Genomic DNA, 25,447 nt, shown 5'->3' with positions numbered 1-25,447 from the left:
GCAGGGTCCCCACAGCAGGTCCCCACAGCAGGTCCCCAGGCAGGGTCCCCACAGCAGGTCCCCCGGGCAGGGTCCCCGGGCAGGGTCCCCACAGCAGGTCCCCACAGCAGGTCCCCACGGCAGGGTCCCCACAGCAGGTCCCCACAGCAGGTCCCCGGGCAGGGCCCCCATCAGGACCCGCCCTAGGTCATGCGCAGGCGCGGGCTGGCCGGCCGGGCCGGGCGCTGCAGCGGCACCGGGTACATGCGCAGGCAGCTCCGGCCCAGCGGCGAGAAGCGCACGATGCCGGGTCCTCGGACCAGCCCCGGCTGCGCCACCGGCCCCGGCCACGGCACTCCGTAGACGGGCGAAGGGAACACGGCTCCGTACTGACAGAGAGGCATCACGTACGGCGTCACCGCGCCCGCCAGGGCAGGCCCTGGCACCGGCACCGGCAGGGACGCTGCGGCTCCAGGAGCTAATCCCGCGGGCATGGGGCAAGCCACCGGAACGGGGCACTTGCTCCCCAGTCCTGTCCTTACCGAATTTACCTACAAAAAGAGAAACACAACAAGTGTCGCTACAGGGCACTGCTCTCCACGTGCCAGCAGCATCCCAGCCCTACGCTGGGCCCCGGGCGGCTGCGGGCACAGAGGTGCCACCGTGTCCTTGGGGCTTTCTTTAGAGCTCCTTGCATTCTTCCTTTTATACTTTTCTTGGGGGGTTGGGGTTTTTTTGGGGTTTTTTAAAAGACACAATATTTGGAAATTAATAGAAAAGGCTGATATGAGGCAGAGGGGAAAGTTACCTCAGTATAACCTCTTTCTTTAAGAAGGCAGGAAGCATCATTAAATAAGTGAAAATCAACACCCTCACATGTTCAAAGGAACTCAAGTATCTGTTAACTTGTGCATAAAGTAAATTAACTTCACTAAGCACAGAATTAACCCAGATCCTATGCTTTTACAGCCAGCCACAAAAGAGTTTTAAAAACTCCAGCCCTTATTTCTGTACGAAATTGTTTTGCACAGCACCGGGGAGCTGAGGGTAAGGGGGGCAGGAGACCTCTTGTCGTGCCTCATGGGCTGCCAGGACCGATTCCAGCCACTTTCCTAAAATTCTATGAACATACACTTCAGCTATTCAGCTTTTGCATGTAAGGGGCAGAGAAAGGGCTCTCCTCCCTCAATATGGGATGGCAGAGCTTCCCAATTTCCACACTCCATCCTGCATCATGCCATGGGAACTGCTGCTGCCCTAAACGTTTGCAGCATTTCATTTTTCGTGTCACAGAATTTACAGCTCCCTGCCAGGGTTTCCACCAGTCCATCACCTATTTGTGGCACAAGGAAAAATGGGTGTTGTTTAATTCCAGGCTCTCTCAACAACGGGGTATTTCACATTCAATTGATAAAATTGGTATGAAGGTGAAATTTTGGCAGAAAAAATGAACACATGTTTAAGGCTGCATGGGATGCTTACTCAATGTTTCTGATTTTAATCTTTCTTCTCAATAAATAATAAAAATGGCATTGTCCCCTGGGGTGTCCTGCTTTGGGGCATTAACCTCTGTACCATGGGCAATTTTAGAAAAATACAGAACTGTTTGATACTCCACTTCCCTGTCTCCCATTCTCACCTGAAACCTGAATCTGATGGTGAATCTGATGTGAGAAAAGCACACTTTGAGAGCCTTGGCACCTGGCTCTCACATCTTCCCCTGGCTAGGAGCCTCTTGGGTATGGCCTTTTTTAACTATCACCTTTTGAACCAGTTCTGATGACTCAACACTGATGGAGGCCCACACATCCTGCATGGAGGTGCAGACTGAAACATCAAAATTAACAAGCACCAGAAAAGCAGCCCCAAAACTGTGGATTTCCCAGCTCCAGGAAAACCAGGAGATGCAAGTGCCTTTGCTGGTCCCATTCAAAGGGCAGCAGATGGGCGTTCAGGCAGTGATGAACGAGGTGTGTGCATTGCTGACCTGGGACCAGCCCTGAACAGGACCAGCTCAGCATCTCAAGCTGGCCAAGGAAGCCCCAGGGCTGCAGAGTGCCGTGTCCATGGCCAGGGCTTCACCTGAGCAGGAGCCCTGAGCCCATGCAGTCACTCCTGCCTGGCCAGCTTTAGCCCTCACAGCATCTCTGTGGCCTCTCCTTCCAAGCCCTCCTTGTGCTGAGGAGCCCAGAGCTGCAGGCAGTCCTGACAGTGGGCTCTCAGGAGGGTACCATGTATTACATGGGTAGGAAGGGAAGCTCTTCCCCCTCTACATCTCCACTAGGCTCCTCTGCAGAAGCAATGAACCCACAGCCAGGAGAGACAGTGGCAGCTGCACCCCTCACACCTCTGCTCGTGTCACCTCCTCACCTGCACCCCTCACCTCTCCCTGTGCTGACAAACCTGCTCTGAGCACCTGAACGTGTCCCTGCAGGCACCAGCCACCAGCTCCTGCTTCCCCTGCACCTGCCTGCTCCTGACAGCTTGTCCTTTGTGGCTCTTTATTCCTCTTCCCCCAAATAATCACAGAAACTCATTTAGGAAACAAGAATAATACATATACAGAGAACAACATACTGGAAGATACTGGTAAAAATGAAAAAACCCCACAAGACAAAGACTAGGGTAGTTCAAATATCCCAGACCTGTTCTTTGGACTAATTTTAATTTTTCCTGTGCTCTACCAGGCAAATTTCAAAGTGATCACTCCAGTGATACTCACAACTCCAGTACTGTCAAACCACACAGCCAAGCATTGGGTGTCACTTACCGACATCATAAATACTTCTGGGTTTATATCAGAGCAGAGGAAACCAGGTAATTCTGCTGTGAAAGCTGACCATAACTATCAGAACCCATTTGAAAAAGCAGGATTTATATGATTTTTCTTTTGCTGGCTACCCCATTAGCATCAGTTTTCCTTCTGTATGGACCAGCTGCTGCTGAAACGAACCTGAGTCACAGGGCAGCCAGAGCTGGCTGCCAACATGAGCACTAAGGATGCTAATCCATCTCTTTTATCACTTCTTCACAGTTTGTCCAAACCCCAAACTTTTTAGGCACTCCTGAAGAGATGGATGTGCTTTTCCAATTCCCTGGAAAACTATTCTGCCATTCAGACCAAGGCAGTGTTGAATAGTTTCAAATACAGGTTCACTTTTTATTATTTTCCCAATCCAACAGAGAGGGAAGACACAGTAAAGGGGATAGAGACCTGTGTGTTCTCAGAAATAACCTCACTATGCATTGGGAACACGTTTCAGCTTTTTTGGGATAATGTTTTTTTCTGTAAAACCCATGGAGTTACCCACAGCATGGAGAACAGAAAACATTTTTGCCTAGCCCTTCATTCTCAGGTATCTCCAAATAGTGTCTTTAAGTACACAGCATTCTTTGCACAGAAGGCAGCTCACATTCCTAAGTTTATTCCTTGACTAATGCTAACCAAAATTACCTGTAAAAAATGATTATTTCATCACATCATCATAAAGATCACAGAGAGAAATCACTCAGGCAGTTTGACCTCAGTTCTTTCTAATATTTCCTACTGCATTTCAAACTCCTGCTGATGAGAATCTACCTGCATTTCCATGCTTCACAGAGCCATTTGAAAAGGAACATTTCAATGCTCCTGTGACACAATTGGATGAAGGTGTCCCCCACCCCAGATTTCTAATATAATCAACCAGGATTTGCAGGCAAAGGGACTGGTAACTTCCATAGAAACAAAACAGAATATAAAGTTAGTTATAATATAAAGTTAGTTATAAAATTTTCCTTTGCATCCCAATTACATTATTGCTGTCTACACTTCTAATGGCAGAGGATGAAAAGAAAATCACTCACTCTTATTAAACACACTACCAGTTTCTTTTCTATTTCCAGCCTTAAAGAGCTCACTTAGTTAAAAAATAATATATTTTATTCACAGCAAACAATTTGCTGCTGGTGGTAGAAGGAGTCTTGAGTAAAAAAGAGATAACTCAGGGAAGCAAGTCCTCTGTTCCAGGGGGAAAGAGATTTCAAGTCAGCCATCCATTGCCCTCTATATTTGTAACAGTAGGCTGAACAGTAAGAGAAAATTTTAAATTGAAAGATGTATTTTTCTATTTAGATATACAGTTAATATTTTATATTTTTTTATTGTTTAATGTCTTTTTCATTGTGGGACAACTCCACTCCTACTCCTATATGAACCCCTTTAGGGAGGCATTTCTCTTTACAATAACTCCCAGAGACAAGGCAGAAGTGAAGGTACAAATCCTGCCACCCCCAGCCTGACCATCACAAAGGACTGGTTTTCTCAAAAAAAGACAGCTTTTCCCAAAACTAAGCCCATGTCAGACAGCCCATCCTAACAGCTCCGTACTACCTTGTTCCAGTTTAAAAAAGAAAACACAAAAGGCTTAAGAATCACCTTGTTTCCTACTTATCCAGCCTTTATTTCCAACATAAAACCTTATTATAACCTTCTCTGATGGGCTGGAAATCTCCTTAGTGCTCCTTATTCTTTGCTTGCAAAGGCATTTTTGATCAAAAGAGGTGACAAAAGACAGTGTTACCAGATGAACTGAAGAAGTACAGCCTGAGCTTCACATTCTCTCTCTTGGAAAGCTATTTTTTCCATCCTTATGATTTCCCAAGTTCTTTTTGTCTTTCCAGTTGACTCAGCCGTGATTCAGAACAGGTTCAGCTCCCCATGGAGCTCATCCCTCCAACACTGACACACAGATCACTTGTCCAGCTGTCCACCCTAGGAGCCCTCTCACACTGCTCCCCTCCTGTTCCTTCTGTCATTTCTCTTCCAACACCATGCACCTCTCTTCTCCCTCAACTTCAATCTCCTCTTCAGGGTCAGTTTCAGAGGCTACAAACAGCAGGACAATGCTGGACTCCCAAACCAACCCTTGTCAAACTCTTCTATATCACACCTGCCACCTGCAGCATCCTGTGCCATCTTCATGGCCAAAACACTCAACAAGAACGACACCAGCAGAGTTTGTCACCTGCCCTCGTGTCTCTGCTGCAGCCAGCATGGGCCTTATGAAGACTTCATGCCCCAAACCACCCCAGGTCTCACCCAGCCCAGGGCTCCACCTGCCACTCCTCCATGCAACAAGGACTCCAAATGTAGAGCAGGGAATCCCAACCTCTCCATGCCCTTGGTAAATCACCTCCAAAAAACTTCAGCAGCTCTGCTGATTCCCTGGAACAGCCACCACAGCTGAGAAAGACACAAACCCTCTGAGATCCAGTGTACTGAGACAGGGACATTCCTGCTGCTCTCACAGTGACACACTGCCTTCTCCACAGGCTTTGAGACAGGGACACCAAGACTGCAGGAGGCAAAATCAACCCTACATTGATACTAACAGATCATTTAAATATGTAAAATAACCACTTGTTTCTCCAGAGATACAGGTGGGCAAAACACCCACATCAACAACTTCAAACTTCTGCAGTGGTCTTAGGGGAAAGACAAAAAATGCTGCAAAAAGCACATCAAAAGAAAGTAAGAAGTTGTTGTGGTGCATTGTTGTTCATTATATTTGATTGAATTACATTCTTTATTGTTAAGTTGTACCACCCCCCACGTTAATACTTTGGTCCCAGTTGTGCCCTCCTACCCTGGTTGCCAATCCACCCTGATACCTGCCCCTTGTTCTCGAATGTTCCTTGTTCCCCTCCCATGAAGCTCTCAATGCCCCATTGGGCCATGTGCCCCCCTCTCCTCCCCTGGTGTTCCCCATTGGTTTATGTATTATGTAATAATGCACAAACCAGCCTTGTGCTCCTCCCCTAAGTCTTCCCTGTTGGGTTATTATGTGTGCACTCCCCTTGCTCCTCTCCTGTATACAAGTTGCTGTAGCCCTGTATCTTTTGTCTTTTATCCCTGGAACCTTCAAGAGAATAAATCCTTTCTGGAAGGCCCATGGAAGACTCTCCCTTGTCCTTGCTCCTGCCCTTGATGCCCTTTATGCCAGTGCCATGGAGCATCAGCCCTAAGCTGCCCTGCTTTCCATGAGCAGCTCGCTCTGGGCTCGGTGCCGGGAGCTGGCTGGGGAAAAAACCCGGCACCGTGTCAAGAAGTGACTTAACAAAATCTGTGCCCCTCCCCACCACTTTATGGAAATCTTCAGTTTGGGTTTACTAGCACCAACTTTGACTTATTTTATGAAAACTGCTAGGGTCATAAGTAGACATTGCTTATGCTTGAGCTGGTTAAAGTATTACTGAGTAAAAGGATAATTTACTCCCTTTAGGAACCAGCAGCTTCACCAAACCAGGAACCAAAGCAGACACACCAGTGAGGTTCCTGCTTTGGTACATTTCACCTCACCAACAGCTACAGAGCTACTAATGCTACAGGATTTTTTCCTCTACATCCCAAAAAGGCAGTGGTTTTCTGTCCAGATCTAGTTCTCTTGTTTTGAGAGGATTACAAAACAGCTCCTCGCTGTTATTTTTCTCTACTTTGGCTCAATTTCCAGTCTTCCAAGGAAATGAACCCAGCAAAAATTACTAGTCAAAGGATCTCCACCTGTGAGAAGGAAGCAGTTTGGAAACCCAGAGCAGGGAGGGCCAGAATGTTGGACTGGGATTGTGGATGTGTGCTCACTCCTTGCTGTGCTGCCTCTGCATCGCTCAGCAGCGCTGACCGCAGACACGGCGCACCCGCAGCGGCTTTGTCCTGCTGCTGACACACCAAGGGACCAGTGGGGGCTTTCCAAGTCCCTAATTCTTGTAGGATACTTTGACAGCACTTCTGAGGCTGGCATTGTCCAACAAGCAAAGGTCAGCACACCCCCAGCTGTGCCCTCTCCCAGCACAGGACTCACTCCAATTCCACTCAAACAACGGCTCCCAACCATGGAGCCACCAGCCCCTGTTCTGAGGAAGGTTAATATTAAACATCAAAAAAAAACTTTAGTAATAGCTGAAACTGAAGTTGAGCAACAGATAATAATGACTGGAATATTGCTGTGTATCACTGTTAATAAGCAGTTTGGAATTTAAAAATATATATTTTTATATATATTGCTGCCCATATATCCCTTAAGATTATTCCAAAGGACAATTTTTAAAAAAATCGATTTAGTACTGAATGAAAAGAGCCAGACATTTCTAGAAAGCATTTATCTGGAGTAATTTTAGTCTATGTCCTCCTCCACATTTGGAGTTCTCCAAAGACTGTCAGACACATAGCAAAAGGTATGTCCTTCAAGGAGGGCCACTTACTCCACATGTCTCATTCTGCGTTTGCATGGGGTTAGCCTTTGGCTCCATGTCTTGCCTTTTTTGGTTCTGCTTCAGTTGGTTTAAAGAAGGTTTTGCCTGTGCAGCTCCAACAGTTTTGCTCGTCCACTGGTCCACCAACTTGTGCAGGTCGTCTGTGAACGTCCCTTTCTTGTTGTTACTGTTGTTGGCCTGAACCTGCAGCGTCGACTGCGGCAGGGGCTCAGGACACGTCACCAGGCTGTTGGTCGAGGATCCTGGAAAATCACACAGACAGCTGAGATGGTGTCTCTGCCTCACCCCTGCAGCTCAAACCCCTTCTCACCTACTGCCACTCCAAGGGTGGCTTTTTGGATTTCTAAGCCTCCCCCCTCCTGGCTGCAGAACACCTTTGCTTGAAGAAATGGTCCAAGTCCAATGGGTTCGCATTTTCTACATCATGTTACCTCAGCCAGTAACTCGTCTTGACTGAAATTAGGGACAGGGAGTGAAGCCAGGAATGCAGTTCCATAAAGCTGACATTCCATACATCATCTCCTCAGAGATTACCGTGAGGAAGAGGGAGATGGGATGTATTGCTAACGCTGCAAGCAATTATAAAATTAATTTACCATTTATTTTACTTGCGTAAGTTTACTGTCCTCCTGGAAAAATGTCATTGCCATAGGGGTTACAGGCAGGGCTGGCTCCTGCACCTCGAGGGCTCTGGGAGCCCACCACCTCTCTCGATGATGCCACGACCACTCACATGGCTTTTTGTGCATTTGGGGGGAAAAAACCCCAACAGGACCATGAAATTATAGAAGAGAGAGGAGAAAGGATGTAGTGGGGGGGAGTGACTGTTTGAGACAAAGATAGAGAACTTTTGATACAGATAAAAGCAATCAGGAAGACTATTGATATAGGTTTAATTTTGCATGTTCACTTCTTTCTAGAAGAACTAGTAAAAAAAATAAAATTCTGTCCTTTTTCTGCTTAGTGACAGTAAGTCTGACACAGCAAGCTCAGCAGAGTTCTGCAACTGAAGGAGTCTGAATCTGACCAAAGTAGAAAATGCAAAGTAACTTCTCAGCTAATATACCTGAGATAGCTAAATGTTGGAAATAAAGACCATCTCTCCAAGCAAAAAAGTTCACAGAACTCTAGTAAAATTATTACATAAGCAAACATAAACACTGAGTATTTTCTGTTAATCAATTACCAGCCAAATGAAACCAAGTACACTAATTAGTCCTACAGTTATATAAAACACATTAATAACCTCTAAATGATCATGCATTCAACCTGCAACATCACTTCTAAGTGAATACTCCTCAATTCCTTTTCCTTTACTTGGGGCAAAAGTGAGAAAAGTAAGGGTTTTGAGAGGAAAGCTCTTCAATTGGTGTTTAATTTTTCATGCAGCCCAAGTGGCCTGGGATGGTTTTAAGCTATCAATTCCTCCAGCAGAGAACTGCAGTCATATAAAGGTGTGTATTTCAGAGACAGACACTGGACCCAGTTTCCTGGCCGCATGCGTGCACGGTCTCAAACACAGAACACCACGACTCTCTTGAGGCATGCGAGATTCCCAAGACATCACAGCACATGCATTACTCTCAAAGTATCACAATTTATACAGTCTAGTTTCATATAAGTGCATCAGCTCTAGTTATTAAACAACTAGCTTTTAGTAAAAAATAATAATAATAAAAAAGCAAAGAGCATCCCATGCCATGAAGGAAATACTGAGAAACAAAAATGGGATAGTTACTACTACTGTGATCTTTGCCTAGACATAGTCGTTTCAAGGTGGACCCTACAAGGTAAAACAATACAAGACACACAGAATTAGGTAAGACTAAACACAACAAATCGGACGGACAAGCTTCTGTACTTTTAAGCAATCAAAAAGTAGTTATTATGCAAGAAAGGACAGACAAAGTCAGCAGTTCAGGTGAGTAAAGGAAGCCTAAATAACTGGACAGCTCAAACCTTCCTTAATGTGCAGCCATTCAAAAGCATTGGAAAGTACCACAGCATGCCAAAAGCAAGGGCTCGTGACTTAAAGATGCATTTGTTTGGGATTTTTTTTGGTTGGTTTTTAAATTTTTTAAAAAATTTCTTTTTTTTTTTTTTTTCCCCAAATCACCTTGGCTTTCTACTAGAAGGTTTTGATTTGTTTCCTATTAATGCAGGAAATGATGTCAATTTAGTTTGTGATTGGAGGCCAAAAATGCTTTCAGGAACAAGTCAAGCTAGTCTGGCTGCAAAGACAAACCATAAAACAACCCCAAAAATCTTGTTTTACAAGTCCAAAAAGATACATTGTTCTGCAGGTCTGAGGCCAATTGTTTCCAAATAGTTTATTTGTAGGATTTGTGTCTAAATGTGAGACTCTGAACTTCAATTGAACAGAACTGTGAATGAGTTTCCCTTATGCCTTGTCCAAGTGCAGAAAAATAATCCATCAGGGTAGCCAAGTTTTAATTTAACTAAACTAGGTGTTTTTTTCATTATTATCTCATTCCATCCTTCATCATGATTTTGCAGGCTGTTGATAGAGAGCAGAGTGCCAGAAGTGTGCCGAGACCCCGACTCCACTGTCAGATCTTGCCAGACCGTTGCTATTTGGGTGCCAAATTTCCTGAAAGGTATTTTGGACTTGGTAAGAAGAATATTGTTATGGGATGGGGGGAGATGAGTGTCTGACATGGGCTATGGTGGGTTCATCGGGAAGAAGCACTTGAAACCATGAGCAAAATCATACTGGGGCAAAAAAGTAAGATACAGGATGGATGTGCTTTTTCTCTAGAGTAAACAGTGATGTTAACATTTTGTTACTGTGCCAGAAATGCAGCTTTAAACTCAGAGATTGCAGGTCCAGGCTGACACAGGCCCTGAATGAGTCTTCAGAGGAGAAGGAAGTGATTTCAGTCAGAGACTGAGGAAGAGAAAGTAAAGAAACGAGGAAGGGAGGAAGTAAGGGAGAAGAGATGTTTGTGCTTAGATATGGTTGGCATGAGGAACAGAGAACTGCTTTGAAAGAATTTATTATTATTTCATAAAGTCCATACAGGTATCTACCCTGGGAAAATCAGGACATGACTACAACAATACAAGCATGACCAGGTTCAGTTCCCATCTCAGAGCCCAGATAGGAAACAGTCACATTCACAACTCAACCATCTGTCTTGTATTCTTGTATCTTTTACCCTTTTCTCCCTTAGATATACCTTACCTTGCCTATCCCAAAGTCAGCTACCAATTCCCACAATGGAAACAAGTCCCCAGGGTGGCAGTGGCCACAGCAGCAATCCTAGAAGGACATTTCCTGCTATTTCCCACAGCAACAGGCACTTCTGAGCACCATATGAGTGCAAATGGAAAGCACCTGCCTGTGAGAAATAAAAGCAGGCAGCTGACTGCAGTACATGCTCAAATGTATGTAAAAACACCTTCAGCACCAACCCCTCTGCTTCCTGCACACCCAGCACAGGCTTCCCAGCACCTGAGGTGCCAAACCCGAGCCAGGGACGTGCCAGAGAGCGGTGATACTCAACACACCCATGTGAGGGGTGTCAGCTGTGAGGAAAACACCACAGCAGAGTCAGGCACCGAGAAGAGAGCTGCTCCTCCCCCAGCATCACTCCAGCGTGGGGCTTGGGAGATGGGAAACACTCCCTAAGTGGTGAGGCTGCCTCAAGCAGGGACTGACAGTCATCAGCCACGGCTGGTTATGAACTCAAATTCAATTAAAAATTCACTTTGTAGATCTAATTCGCCAGATTAATTGTATTACTGCTAAAATTAACGTGTTTAAGAAACTGTAAAGTTAAGGAGATGAATCATAATTAAGATTAAATGTAAGACTGCAAAAGTTCAGCAGAGCATTTTACCTCCAATCCCAGATCTCTTATCTGAGGAACTAAATAGCTATCATACAGAACAGAAAAAATCCACTGTCCCATATTTGCATTAACAGCTGCCAAAAAGCTGGAAAGCTTCAAAAAATGGAAATGCCAATACACTGCTAGACCATTTCCATAATTGCATATGCACATACAGTATATGAATTGCTACAGACCTGGCAAAAACTGCATTACACAAGATTCCAAGCCTAAGCCAAATGGAGCTTTGAAAATTCCACTCACAATCAGTGGAAACTCTTCCCTAGGGCACCCTTGCAGTTTAACCCATGAAAGGAACTCAGGATAAAATTACACCAAAGCCCATCAAAAATATTTTATTTCATGAAACATATGAAGGTGAAGTCAATATTGGACATGGACAACAGATCAAGAAGTCCTGGAGAACACTGTGAAAGTGTTCAGGTCCAATGGATCTTGTAACCAGAGCAAGATCCTTGTGATACTGTCTTTAATCCATCTGAACATTTATTTTTAAATTTGTTGCCAACTTTCCTGCCAGTGCAGTCCTGCTGGCATATCCCACCTCACCAAAGGGCTGGTTTTCCTTAACCAATTTCTGAAAATGCAGCACAGTGTTTCCCAACAGCTCTCAAACAAAACAACACCAGGGAAACCTTGACTTGTGGAATAGAGCTCTGAACTGTCAGGAAGTGCCACTGAGCTGTGGGCACTGGACAGCCATGTGCCAGCTCTGTACAGCTGCACAGAGGATGGAATCCTATCTGCAGTGGTTTGGGTTGGAAGGACCTTAAAGCCTGTCCAGTTTCACACTGCCATGGGCACAGCCACCTTTCACAGTCCCAGGGTGCTCCCAGCCCTGTCCAACCTGCCCTTGCACATTCCAGGGATGGGGCATGGATACAAACACACCTAGCACCTAATCCAAATGCTTGGTTCTGCCTGCCTGCTGAGTCCACTGACATCCCTTCCAGAGGGGAAGGAACCAGGCCAACTGGTATTGCCAACATCATCACCTTCAAATAACAGAATCAAAGGATGGTTTACATTGGAAGGGACCTTAAAAGTCCATCTTGTTCCAACCCCTGCCATGGGCAGGGACACCTTACACTAGACCAGGCTGCTCCAAGCTCCATCCAACCTGGCCTTCCCCAAGCACTGTTTTTCCTGAAGGCTGCTCTGGATCCCAGCTCCACAGAGCATCCTGCTGTCCATCCTGCCCACCGCTGTCCCAGCCCCAGCCCCCCTTGGCAAGGACAGGAATGCAGCCAGCCCTTCACTCACACACACACCCCACTCCTGCTCACAGGAAAACAAGCTGGAATAGCCTTCTGTCCCACCAAACCTGCCCATGCTGAGCTACCCAGGTGAGAGGCTCCCCAGGTGAGAGGCTCTCCAGGTGAGTCTCCCCAGGTGAGAGGCTCTCCAGGTGAGTCTCCCCAGGTGAGTCTCCCCCAGGTGAGGCTCTCCAGGTGAGTCTCCCCAGGTGAGAGGCTCCCCATGCTGTGCTCTCACGAGTGGGACCCTCAGGGTCACCCAGGACTGCAGGACCACTTTAAGTGTCTGAACTGCCGCCCATCTCCTGCTGTGACTCAGGGATGGGGGAGGCCAAAACTCCCCCAGCAGTTGCCCAGAAGCTGAGAGAGCACATGGGCTGAGAACACAAAGCAATTAGTCATGCTGAGTTATTCAAGCATCAGGAAACTTCACGATTCAAAGGATTTACATATTCCCTTGGTTTCATTCACAACATCCATGCACCCAAACATTTTTAATACACTTGTTTTTAATTGCCATCTCCCAGACTTTTTGTATCCTACTGACTAGTAATTCCGTGGAAGATTAATGGAAGAACTTCTGGGAATTACATGTGCAGAAGAAAAAAATTACTGTAGCCACTGTAACACCAAGCAGGAACATTTGGGAGCTGAGAATTTCTCTCAGGTTCTCAGAAAAAATCCAGAAAAGCAAAATTGTCTCATGACTTCACCAGTCATCAAAAGCTTACATGATAATAAATTCTGTAAATGTCAGTCACCTGAGTGTTTGGGCTTTCAGGGAGCTCAAACAAAAAAAAAATCAAGATTATTTTTAAAAATACTGTTTATTCATAAAATTAGGAGGAGTGTATTGGAGTGGTCTTGTGCCTTTGACTTGACCCACTTGGATTGTAATGAGCAGTGCAGAACTCCAAGGGGAGATCTGATTCTACTGTAAACCCAGAGTTATTTAACCAAACACTTTCTCAAGCACGTTATCAGCCCCTCTAAGGTTATATGTAAGTGGCCTATAGTACCTGTTCAGCACAACATATCTTTATTGTACAAGCAAAAGCCGTTTGCCTAAAAAGCAGCATCTACAATTGGGTAAAAAAGTCTTAGATTTTTTCATTAAATAGCTTGATATCATTTGGTGGAATTGCCAATTACTTTAGAAGTCAGAAAAATAGGGTACAAATAGAAGGTGCACAGTTATTTGAGACAAACTCCTGGATCCTAGCAATCCATTTCCAAGTATCATCTGAATATCTGATATTGCTTTTTACTTATTTATGCTTTGATGAACTGCTAATTGACTTCATCTCTGAGGTCACATAAGGTCATAAGAAAATAAACTGAGTCAAGTGCTTCAGCCAGATCAACTTACACAAAAAAGTTGATGGGACTCTCCCTTGGAGCAACCAGATCCTCCTGCTGCTTATGAGTGCATCAAAAAACTGCTCACTTAAACTAATTCAAGTGACTACATGGGGAAAAGCCCACCTGGGACAGAGATTTGGAAAGAACTAGCTGGAGCACTGTTGTCTCAGCATTTCCACATGCAAAGAGCGGGGAATAAAATTAAAGAAAATAGAGTGGATATAAACAGTACTGTATATTGAGTTAATACAGCCCTTGTATGGAAGTTATACCCTCCAGTGACCTTCTAGAATTGTATCAGCTTGCTACATGCATGTCTTCAGAGTCCAAACATGTGTGAAAGAGACCATTCGTCTACAGAAGGATGGATTTCGTTTTGTTGTCGCTGGAACCGGGACAGCAGACATGTATATTTGCCACATTGCAAATAAAATTACTTCAACAGAAATCACATAAAGTACAAAAGCTTTGATAAGTCCAGGGTAAAATTTACCATCAGTCTATATATAATAAATGATGAGATCTTCCACACATGCTTTTGGTGCCCAGGCACGAGCCAAAAGCAGTGCAAAAAAAGCTTTCATACGAAAAATTAATATAAATAAGGTGTGTTCATGATGATTACTTAAAAGAAAGAGAAAAAGAAAGAAAAGATGGTTCAGAAAAAGGGGCATCCTGCCAAACATATTAGAGATATAAACCATGGAATTGGAAAAAGGGGGTAAAAGAAAGATGGACTGTGATAAAATACAAAAGAACAAATACAAACAGATGGACAAAGACACAGGTCCACTGAGGAATCTGGTACGAGGTTTGCTACTAGATTTATAGGTCACTCTCTCAGACGTTTGGTGGAAAACCGTCCAGCCTGTAAATGAATATAAAGGGAAGAAAACAAAGACACTTATAAAGTACAAGTAGCTGTGATCAGATGTCCTAAACCATCAGTCAAATCAGCTTTGTTAGTTAAACCTCCACATCTCCCCCTTAACTTTGCCAAAGAGGAGCAAGTTCACTGACCATACACAAAGGATGCAATAACAGCAGAAGAGGACAGATAAATATTTTGTAGATTAGTTTGGCAGGATGTGCAATGAGAAGAAGGTATTTTAATCATCATTGGAACTTCCCATATGCATAGCAAAAAGATCAGTCAAAGCCTACGACGGGGGCAATACACAGAGGTCTCAGAGCTGGGGTCTTGGGAGCACAGCCGGTCTACAGTCCTGTGGCTGGGACTCCAAAATTATGCACAAAGTGAGCCCCTTATAGAAAGGAAACATAACTTGGTCCCCAGGGTTTGGTTTTCTTTTAATTTCATTTTTATTTTCTCTCATGCCCAAGACAGTTTGGTAGTTTATAACAAGGAACTTGGGGTCTATCAGAATCAAGAGGCTAAAAAAAATGAAATAAAGCAAACACTCTTCTAGCCTTCTGCATCTTTTCTTTTCCATTCATTTTTCCTCAGGAATCTGTAAGGCAGACTCCAGAGATGGCATCAGGATAAAGCCACTGCTGGCAAAACTGAAAGGCATTTCTTTCCCCAGAATTAGGGATGTCTTGGGCACGCCTTCTCGAGCGTTGGTAACACTCGGTAAAACACTTAAATTTTACTCTTCTAACAATACCACAATGCTCTTTTTAAAGATAAGCCAGTAATTTGGATTGTCAAAGGTTCATGTTCCTCTATCACTCCTAAAAAGTTCAAGCCTAAGGGAAGGGAACTAATTTTAGCATGTGCTGGAAGAGACACGAAAGAGGCGGCAGGAAAATCACCTTGGCCAGAGCTTGCGTTGGCATCGGCAGCGTCGGGGCCCAGGCCGGAGCAGATGTCAGAGGACAGAGAGGCTTTGACAGAGCAGGGCTGCTGGGTCTGCACAGCCTTGCCAAAGGCTGAGCTGGGAGGCACCACGGCTGCTTCAGGGGAGCCTGGCTGTGATTTACTGCTTTCTTTGTGGGGTGAGTCTTTAGAGTCTGAAAGGTTACCTGAAAGAGCAAACAAACACAACACATGTGATGGCAAAAGCCAGGAAAACTCTGAACAAAAAAACCCTGCCTAAAAGTAATCTGTATTTTGAGGCAAGAGGAACAGCCATTCACTGTTCTGATGTACTGGATGGAGCACAGACCTTGGGGACAGCCTGCACCAGAAAATTATCCACACCTCCTATCACTGACCCTGTTTCTCCAAGAATCTCCTGGAGCAGGTTTGATTTTTACAGTTTCTCCTCTCTGTTTTCAGGAGCATCAGAAGGAGCACTGCTAGAATAAAGAGAGAGCTGCTGGGGTGCTGAGGAGGAGGATGAACACACAGAATGATGAAGCAGGACACAGAGGTCTGCTCTCCCACACCAAAGGTGAAATTAAGCAAATGGAGAATAATAAAAAGTTGCAGCAAAGGCACAAGGAACTTTTTATTTATAGCTATTTGAGTATAATTGTCATGCCACTATTAGATGCTTCTGCTGATAAATTCATGCAACACATAACTGCAAAGGTATTTTGGTTCTTAAGCCTCTTTAGCTGAGATATTTGTGTAGACAAAAGTATAGATAGGGACATTAATCTAGATATCTACAGATAAGTATCAATATATAAATATCTAGATAGATGTAGAAGTACAGGCAGTATCACACACTGCTTCAGTCCCTGTGGGCAAGAGCACTCAGTCTCAAGATGGGCCACAGAACTTACTGCCTCTGAATGTATTTATTTTTCCCAACTCAGCCAAAATCCTTAGCTAAAATCCTCCTCAACACCCTGTCTATAAATATTGATGCAACAAAATTCAAAGGGGCCCTAGTGATGCAGTAATATTGAAAACAGGAGGCAATATGTTTGAAATAAAGGGTGAATGCTGGAAATGCTGCTGCTACCCCAAATAACAGCATGAAGTAAGCTGAAGAAAAATGATGCATATTCTATTCTATGTTTTTCTGAAGAAATAGGTACTGGGGTTTATCAGTATTTCCCAGGTAAATGATACTTCTGTATTTTTCCAAGAGATAAAAAACTCAAGACTGTAGTGGTGTGTGAAAATCTCACGCTACTTCAGATGGCCAAAGTATCTACCATGTTTTTGTAACTGCTTTTACCTCCCATCCTTTGGGAGAGCAAATGCAATCCCATCCTTTATATATGGCATCTTGGAGGAAAAAGTAAACAACAATAAATTCAATAGAGCACAACAGCACCTAAGAAGTGAATACAAACATCAATAAATGGCATTTGGAGAATGGGGGAGATGTAACCAGGCTGTTTTCCAAATGAAAGTGGAATATTATTCCTCTGCTAAGCACTGTAGCCACCACTGCAGAGCAGGCAGGTATGGCTCACCACCAGGAGCTGGGACAAGGCTGTCCAGAAGCATGCCAGCTCAAAACCAGCAAGAACTCCATCCTTTCCAGCAGTCCCAGCCATCACACAGCAGAACCACAACTGACACAAACAGAAGGAGAAGGGAAGCACCCAGGGAAGCACCTACTTGTGCTTGATGTTCCACTCCTGAGCTGCTGGACCAGAGGGTTTAAGAGTTTTCCAGCTTTCAATTTGTTTTTGCTGGTTCTTCGGCGCCGGCCGCTCGGCGGGGCGGAGTGAAGGAAGCCCAGGTTGGGAGGAAGGGGTTTCCCCAGCCGAATATACAGTGCCTCTATCTCATTCTTCTGCTGTGTCTGCAGCTCAGCAATCTCTTTCATATGCCTAAAAAATAAAAGGACTCTGCTAGCAATAAATTTGATAAAGCACCACATCCTGACAGTGTAATTAATTGTAAAAGAAGAAACAAAACAGTTGTTGATTATAAAACAATCAGCTGTTCATCCCCAAGCACGCAAAGCTATAAAATCTATCAGTGGTGACTCCCCATCCCTGGAAGTGTCCAAGGCCAGGCTGGACAGGGCTTGGAGCCACCTTATACAATAGAAGGGGCAGTGGTTGGAATGAGATGATCTTTAAGGTCCATTCCAACCCAAAACATTCTGGGATTCTATGAGTTACTCTCTAACTGGAACTGGCAGATAAGGCGATGCACAGCAGGATGCACGGTGGGGGAAGATCCTGGCAATGCCTCATTTACCCAGAACCAGTTCACTCCTCACAGCTCTGCTCATCCTAAGCTGAGCTGCTGCCAAGGTATGGCAACACAAGCCTCTTTTGCATCACTTGCAACCCAACATACTTTTCTCTCAGGTTCTGCAATTCTTTCTTCATATCAGCATCTTCGAACTCCGAGTCGTTGTCACTGCTCATGTAGGACGACTGTGAGTGGATGGACGTGATGTTGATGGTAGGAATCTTCGCACCTTGCCCGTTGGGTGACTCTGGCCCGGGGGAGCCACCTTTGCCGGATCTCTGCAGAAAAGCAGCCGCTTTTTTAATCAAGTCGGCGGCCGTGCTGCTGGGGGGGGAGAGCTGTGCAGCTGCAGCCGCCGGCTGCCGCGGGAAGGGCTCGTCGGCAGAGTCGCTGGAGGCCTGGTCACACAGGACATCCACGGACGAGGCCGTCTGGACCCTGCGCACGGCGGCCTTCATGTCCGGGCTGGAGGGCAGCTCGTCCAGGTACACGTCCGGGGGCGCCGAGAACCGCAAGCACTGCGGTGCCGCTAAAGTTAACTCGTCCTGCGTGCTGATGACTGAAAACCTGCCAATGGTTTTGGCTGGTGTGCCGCTCTCCTGAGCCTCAGCCTGTTTTCCACAGGAACCGGAGCCTGCAGAGCCGTCCCTGTGGAAGTTACTCATCGCCCCATCTGCTGCCGCTCGCCGCATCACGCTCGCCGTGCGCGCGGGTGAAGCCGTCCTCTCTGCCTCCTCGCTCCTCTGGAACGTCTCCATCTGTGGAGCTGTGCCTGATGATGGAGGTGCAACCTGGAGAAAATAAGAGAGCTTAATGAAAGGAACTGTAACAATCAAGCAGAAAACCGCTCCTAGTTCTGGTTACCTGAAGAAGGCCTTTTGCTTGAGCAGCAGGAGCTGGAGTGATGCTTGCAGCTGGACCTGTTTTAAAGTTGGGGAAAAAAAAAAAAAGTTGTCTAGAATGCTTTAATATAATAAAAGTCAATGTTTTTATTGTGATAAACTGAAGTGTACCACTGAGGAATAATTCTAAACCCCAATCTTTTTAATACAGGATTAAAAATGCAGGAAGCAATAGCAATGGCAATATAAAATAACTGCAGGTAGGCAGATCTAGTGATTTGGGGGATTCAAATAATGATAGGTGTGTGGAATTTCATTAGTCAGTTAAAAAATTTTAAGGAGAAAAACAGAAGAATGAAACCTGCATGGTACATTGGGCCTGAACTATTCTGGTGTTCTTGATGTCTCAGAGACACACAGGGCTGCTGAGCATGGAGGGGCTGCTGCCTGACACACACTGACACCGAGCAGGGATGGCCAGAGGAGCATTACCTGTTCCACCTGCTGACCCACCTCTTGCCTCTGAGGGATGAGCACTCACACCAGGGACTTCTGGCTTGTCCAACTTTCAGTAAAAGGAAAAAAGAAACACAATTTCAGTCTCACTCACGAAGTAGGATGCGTTCTCCTTCCCTCGCACCCCCTTGCTGCCCTGGCACTACCAGAGAATACTGAACTATTGCACAGTGCCTGTGCAGGTGCTTCAAGCCTTGCCTCCAACTCCCCCATTTCTGTCTCCTTCCTTGGAAGAAATCAATCAGTGGCAGCATCACAATTGGAGCTGCAGCCCAAGCTACAGAAACCCAGTGTATGATATATACACACACGCTTGGGGCTTTGTTCTGGTTTGCTTTCCCAGCCAGACTGTAGATTCCTCATCTCTGTGTCTGGCTTCAGAAGTTCTACGTCTCTTCCCTTATTGGCACGGATTTTAATAGGACAAATTCCAATTACTGGAGAGACATAACACCTTTCACAGAGTGAGAATTTTGTTTGCTGTAGAAAGTGATTGATCATTAGGAAACAACATGCTCTAAGGAGTCACTCAGGTACAGCTGCTTTCCTGTACCATACAGCACCTCTCGAGCAGTTGATGGAGTCCCTCCAGCTACACAGAACAGGCTCAGCCTTGCTAGTGGGGATGGAGTTAGCTCCAGAAATCCCACTTTTGAGGTAAGACATAGAACCATAGAATGGTTTGGGTTGAATAGGGCTTCAAAGCTCATCCCATTTCACCCCCTGCTATGTGCAGGGACACTTTTTATTAATTCTAGGTTGCTCCAAGCCCCATCCAACCTGGCCTTGGACATTGCCAGGAGTGGGTCAGCCACAGCTTCTCTGGGCAACCTATGCCAGGGCCTGGAATAGACACTGACCTAGCACAATGTGCTGCAAATCTGATGATTTCATAAACTCAGAATTTTATCTGAAAAAACCTAACATGGGAGGTCAACTGAGACAGAATAACCACTGCCTCAGAGCAGCTGCTACCTCTCTCGTTAGAGGCTTCCGTGGCAGTCTTGCTCTACCAAGCTCAGGAGAAGACAAAAGCAAAGGAAAGAGAAGAAACTCCTGCCAATGGAATGTGTGCCTCTGGCTGCAGCATGTGGACAAGGCAAAGGCACTTGAAGTGTTTGCTTCATCCAGGCTGACTTGGAAGGCAGTAATTGCAACCACTGCCATTCATTTATACTTAAACTTGAAGCAAAATTGCCTTCATTAGAACTAGAATGACTATACCACGCATGTGTCTGCATTCTTAAACTACAAAAAAACTGACACATTTCTGCCTGCTCTGGACAGGACACGAGAGGAGATAATTAAAGTATTATACCACTTCTAAATCCAAAGGGGAAGTCTGGCTTTCACTAGCAAGCAATTCTGAAAAATGAGTTGGGATGCATTGGACAAGAGAAATTTAAGCAGGCTTTCACACTGGAAAGCAGTCAGCAGGCAAAGGTGACACAGTTTGGTGCAGGGATATGAAATGTTTAGGGAAGCAAAAGATCTACACATGTCCCACCACAGAAGAGCAAGTTCTGAGATCTGCCCTGGGGCCAGTGCTACAGGCTGGCTTTGAGGGGATGAAGGGCAGAGCCACCAGGGACTGACCAGTGGTGGGCAGGGCAAGGCCTCTGAGGGCACGAGGGGCACCAGTGGCTCGGCAGCAGCTTTCACCTCCTGCCTGCTGTCGGGGATGCTGCAGCTCGTGTCTCTCCCATCCGACACCGGGGCAGGACCTTGATCTTCAGGGAAAGGTGGTAAGGTAAATTCACTGTCGCCCTGTTCGGGTGGCACAGAGGTGTCCGGCGTCCCCGCTGACGCCGAAGAAGTCGGAACATATTCCTGGTAGAGCAAATTGCGCAGCTTCTCATCGAGGCTTTTAATCGTGTTGTCCACAAAGTCCACCCGGGGGGGTCCCTCGCCGTCAGACTCGGCGGTGCCGGGGGGGTTCTGCTGCTGGAGCAGGCTGACCCCTGCCAGCCCCGGGCCACCCTGTGCCCCCGGCAGCTGCTGGGCCGCAGCCAGCGGCACCTGCGTGGGGCTCTGGAGCTGGGACCCAGCCAAGCCCAGCCCGTCGGGGCCAGCGGGGAAGGGCTGGCTGCCGAAGGGCCCCGTGCCGGGCTGGCCACCCTCTGGCACCGCGGTGTGCTCCTGCACCACGGTGTGCTCTGGCACCACGGTGTGCTCTGGCACCATGGGATGCTCCGGCACCATGGGATGCTCTGGCACCATGGTGTGCTCCGGCACCACGGCGTGCTCTGGCACCACGGCATCGGGCAGCGGCCCCGGAGCCGCCGGCACAGCCGTGTGAGCCCCCACGCTGCAGCAGGAGACCTCCACGTCAGGCACACACACCAGCTCATCCGCCTGCGGCTGCAGCTGGGGGGCCGCGGCTTCGGGGGGCCCGTCCGGCCCCACGGCTTGCGGGGCGGGGAGGCCGGGCTGGGGGTGCTCCGGGTGACCCCCGCCGGCCACCGCGGACTCCGCGATGCTCGGGGCGGACGCCGCTGGGGCTGGCAGCTCCGGCTGGCTCGCTACGCTGGCAGGAGCTGCTGCAGCGGGAGCTGGTGCCGAGGACAGGGTGTCACTGACCCCGGAGTGCAGGGGAAGCTGCGGGCCAGCCCCAACCCCGGGTGCCTCTGGTGCTGCAGAGCCCATCGGCTGGTCATCCGACTGCTCTGGCTCTAGAGAGAACACAAACAAAAGGTGAACTTTTAAAGGAAAGGGAATCACTGCCAAGCCCCCCAGTCAGCTGCAGGACAGCCCACTAGTGATTCTCACCAGCAAAGAGCTGTGATGCACATCGAACGAGAATTTTCAGATTATGCAAAAAATATTTCACTGAAAAGACACTACAGTGATAAGAATTTCAGCTACCCCATAGCATAAGGTATAACTAAAATACTGACACTTCACCGAAATGCAGATAAAGATTCCCAGTTTGGTTCAACAGCAGAAACACACTGTAAATGCACAGCTTAACAAAATTAATCCTCTGACTTCCTCTGACTAAATCAAGTGAAACCATCACAGCTGAGTGAGGTGAGGACAGAAGAGAGACAACACAGCAGCTCTGGAGAAGACATTTTCTATAAAGTTTGGAGATACCTGGCCCTTCTGTCTGCTGGCCACTGGGAGGCACCGGGGGAGAAAACTCGGGGGCATCCGTAGTAGGGTTTTCCACCACTGGACATATGATAAACCACCTTTTTCCAGTATGCAAAACTAGGGATGAAAAGAAAATAATGTTAAACACATGAATTACATTATCTCCAGATCATGACTTTGTCCTGATTTCACAGGATGGTTTGGGTTGGAAGAGACCTTAAAGGCCCATCTAGTTCCAGCTCCATGCTATGAGCAGGGACACCTTCCACTAGAAATTCCAAAACTCTTACCGTTTTGCTGATACACGGGTGTCTTCATTTGAGACTGACGCTTCTCCTGTTAAAGAAACAAAAGAAACAGCTGGGTCAGTGCAAGAGGAGCATCATCCCACTCATATTATAAAGCTTAACACGGCAAAAGCGTTATTTTTCTAGTTAAGAAACCTTTTTGCTGCAGTCAGCAACCTCAGGATCTCGTCCAGGGAAGCAGCAGGATTCTGGGGACCAGCATCAAACACCAACAAGATGGGCTCCCGGTTCATGAAACCATTTATTCAGCATGGGAACAAACTCAGTCCAGAACAGAGAGCCCCGAACAGAGGCACAGCAGGGGTTTTTGAGGGACAGAACCCCCGAGGGTCTCCACCCTTGAGGGTGGAGTTCAGGGTCAGGGACCAGTAGAAGCACAGCAAGGGAGAACCCCCCAGGGACTCAAACCCAATCAGAGCACCTGGGCCGCCCTTCACAAGGGGTTTGGGGTGGGACAATGGAACTCTGTCTCCCCTGAGGCACGTCGCAACACCTTTTTATTTATTTTTTTAACACAACATGCAGAAATAATTAAAGTATCTGGCTGTTAAGGAAAAAGAATCCAACTAACAATCTTTATTTAGCATTTCTTACATCACTCATTTCAAGCCTATCAGCATCTTGTTGGGGACTTGTTCCCTGGTCAGAACTTCGCTCTCCTTCTGTATCCTCACTGAGCATATCTTCTGCTTTATCAATGATATCCTTCATTTGCTCAATGAAAGTCTCTTTTTCACTTTGCAAGATGAATTCATTCTCCACCTAGAAGGTCACATCAAAATAAAGGGGAAAACAGACATTTTTTATTAATGCCTCTTTCCACAGCTCAGGCAAGAAGCACACACAAGGGGTTGAAGCAACTGGGAGCAGAGAGCCTGTGGGCAGCCACATCTCACCATGTAAGTAGCAATTTCCTCTGGTGCATCACCATCCAAGTCAAACTTGAACGTCACCATTTTGTGGTTATGGGTTTCAAGCTGGCACTCCACCATCTTATCCCCTGTGTTGCACACCTGCATGCAGAGATTAACAACCCTTATTCCTGGCAAAGCCAAAGGAACCCTAGAGTTACCCTCCAGCAAGTTGTACTTGCATTTAATATAGTCAGCTTGGGTCTGTTGGACTTCTCCTGGCGGGAACGAGCACGCGTGGATTTCTTATGCTTCTTTGAAGACTTTCCCTCTTGCTTTCCACTTCCTGCTGCTCCTTCCAAGCTGTCACTCATCTCTTTACCAGGAGCAACATCTGGACTCAGGTAGCTTCACAAGGGAAAGGAAGAACAACCCCAAAATAAAGCCAGAGTCACACACAGTGGAGTCATGCATCACATATAATCTCTGTAACAGAGGCTGCAAACAGGGGCACATTTGCACTTTTTTAGGCCCAAACTGAGTCAACTGGAAGATACACAGTGAGTGAAGGGCACTACTCCACACCAGGTACATACTCTGGCTAAAACACCTATCAAGAAATGATCTATTAATGTTTCAGGCAGTAACACAGCAAATGTCCCATTACTCTGAATATATCCCTACATCCCCCAACACCTTCACTTCAAGGGTCCTGACAGTCCTGCTCTGAACTGCACAAGTTCCTACTTTTCTAAGCTGAAGTTTTCTCAGTTCCTGCCTTTCTTCCCTCCCAGCAGAAGGGCAAACAGGTTAGGTTTTCTGCAGAGGGAGGAAAAGAGAAGTTCCATACAGCTGTACATACACCAAGGCTAGGATGCTGCACCCAAACTAAGGAACTGAAAGAGCTGCAGGTGCCAGAATGGGCACACTGCACACAGGACATTGTCAGCTTCTCCCTGGACATCTTTCCAGTCCATCTCCTTCTGGTCAGGTCAGAAAAAACAGCCTCCAAAAAGCAAGCATTTCTCATTTCAAAGAGGTGATAACAATACCTTTCGCAACTCTGGGACAGAGCTTGGAGTTTATCCTGTATTGCCTGCTCCTAAAATGCAAAAATAAAAGCCATTTAAGCAAACACATTTTATTAGCAGATGAAAAATACCTTTAAGAAAGGGTTTGGTGTTGGCACCAGTAACTTTAAAACCATTCTGTTTAACCTGTTTTTGGAACCTGGAAATAAAATAAATGTCCTATTTTTTCCTTCCAACATCACTTCTGTCCAAGGCACCAAACACTTTTAAAGATAGAGCCACTGACCCACCAGTTCCCCTCCTTTGCCCATAGCAGATGAGACGGTGAAAGGAATAAAACAGTTCTCACCACCATTGCAAAATCTGATTGAGGGACAATTCCACATCAGCACCCACTGTCTTTTATTTTTGAATGTATCTGCTAATTTGCTTCATTGCTTTATATAGTTTCCTGAAAGATGCTCAGTATTCTCATTGTGTTTGGTTTAGTGGGAGAATTTCTGAGGAACTTACAAACAAAAAATAAAAATTCATCATTTAAGAACACCACTCTTGCATTATTCTTGTCCTCTACACAAATTTCCCATAAAAGCTTCCCTCTTCAGTGGTTGCAGCTCTGGGACAGACATCACAGCATGATTTTCACATTGGGTAGACCCATTCTCACAGAATTTGTGACAGTGCTGCAGGCCCTGCTGTAACAAACTGAGCATGTATGCACACAGACACACACACCTGTGCATGTACAGAACTGTGTTATACACTCACACCAGATACACCCATAGATAGGTATCATTTTATATACATTTATAAACACTCATCTGTAAAATCCTGCTACAGACACACAGCTAGGAACAAGCCCCTCGACTGCCATCGCCACACTGAGTGCTCAAGCAGTGGTGAGCTGGGGTTAAAAGCTCAGTGGGGAACTGGTCAGCCCCACTGGTTCTGTGTCACTTAACCAGTCAGCCCCACTGGTTCTGTGTCACTTAACCAGTCAGCCCCACT

General features: G+C 46.2%; 1 protein-coding gene across 10 annotated transcripts in view; it reads right to left on the bottom strand.

The window, feature by feature from the left end:
• WNK2 (WNK lysine deficient protein kinase 2) overlaps positions 1-25,447 on the bottom strand; it is a 94,675-nt gene that overhangs the window by 8,814 nt on the left and 60,414 nt on the right. For 2 of the 10 annotated variants that reach the window (XM_019008103.2, XM_019008110.2), the window contains 16 exons: positions 24,461-24,510; positions 23,651-23,816; positions 23,454-23,570; positions 23,152-23,319; positions 22,540-22,585; positions 22,250-22,366; positions 20,750-21,825; positions 19,130-19,202; positions 18,660-18,715; positions 17,901-18,586; positions 17,208-17,422; positions 15,500-15,709; positions 14,493-14,591; positions 8,969-9,013; positions 7,219-7,472; positions 7-530 (listed from right to left, as the gene is read on the bottom strand). In XM_019008103.2, the coding sequence (XP_018863648.1) occupies positions 183-530; positions 7,219-7,472; positions 8,969-9,013; positions 14,493-14,591; positions 15,500-15,709; positions 17,208-17,422; positions 17,901-18,586; positions 18,660-18,715; positions 19,130-19,202; positions 20,750-21,825; positions 22,250-22,366; positions 22,540-22,585; positions 23,152-23,319; positions 23,454-23,570; positions 23,651-23,816; positions 24,461-24,510 (3,726 nt within the window). In that variant the 3' untranslated portion in view covers positions 7-182. Of the gene's footprint in view, positions 1-6; positions 531-7,218; positions 7,473-8,968; positions 9,014-14,492; positions 14,592-15,499; positions 15,710-17,207; positions 17,423-17,900; positions 18,587-18,659; positions 18,716-19,129; positions 19,203-20,749; positions 21,826-22,249; positions 22,367-22,539; positions 22,586-23,151; positions 23,320-23,453; positions 23,571-23,650; positions 23,817-24,460; positions 24,511-25,447 lie in introns of those variants that run through there. The other 8 variants (XM_019008109.2, XM_019008108.2, XM_015641113.3 and 5 more) reach the window with 7 other exon arrangements.

The sequence above is a fragment of the Parus major genome, chromosome 12 (genome assembly GCF_001522545.3).
Source record: "Parus major isolate Abel chromosome 12, Parus_major1.1, whole genome shotgun sequence".
NCBI lineage: Eukaryota > Metazoa > Chordata > Aves > Passeriformes > Paridae > Parus > Parus major.
This window is presented reverse-complemented; position numbering and strand designations above follow the sequence as displayed.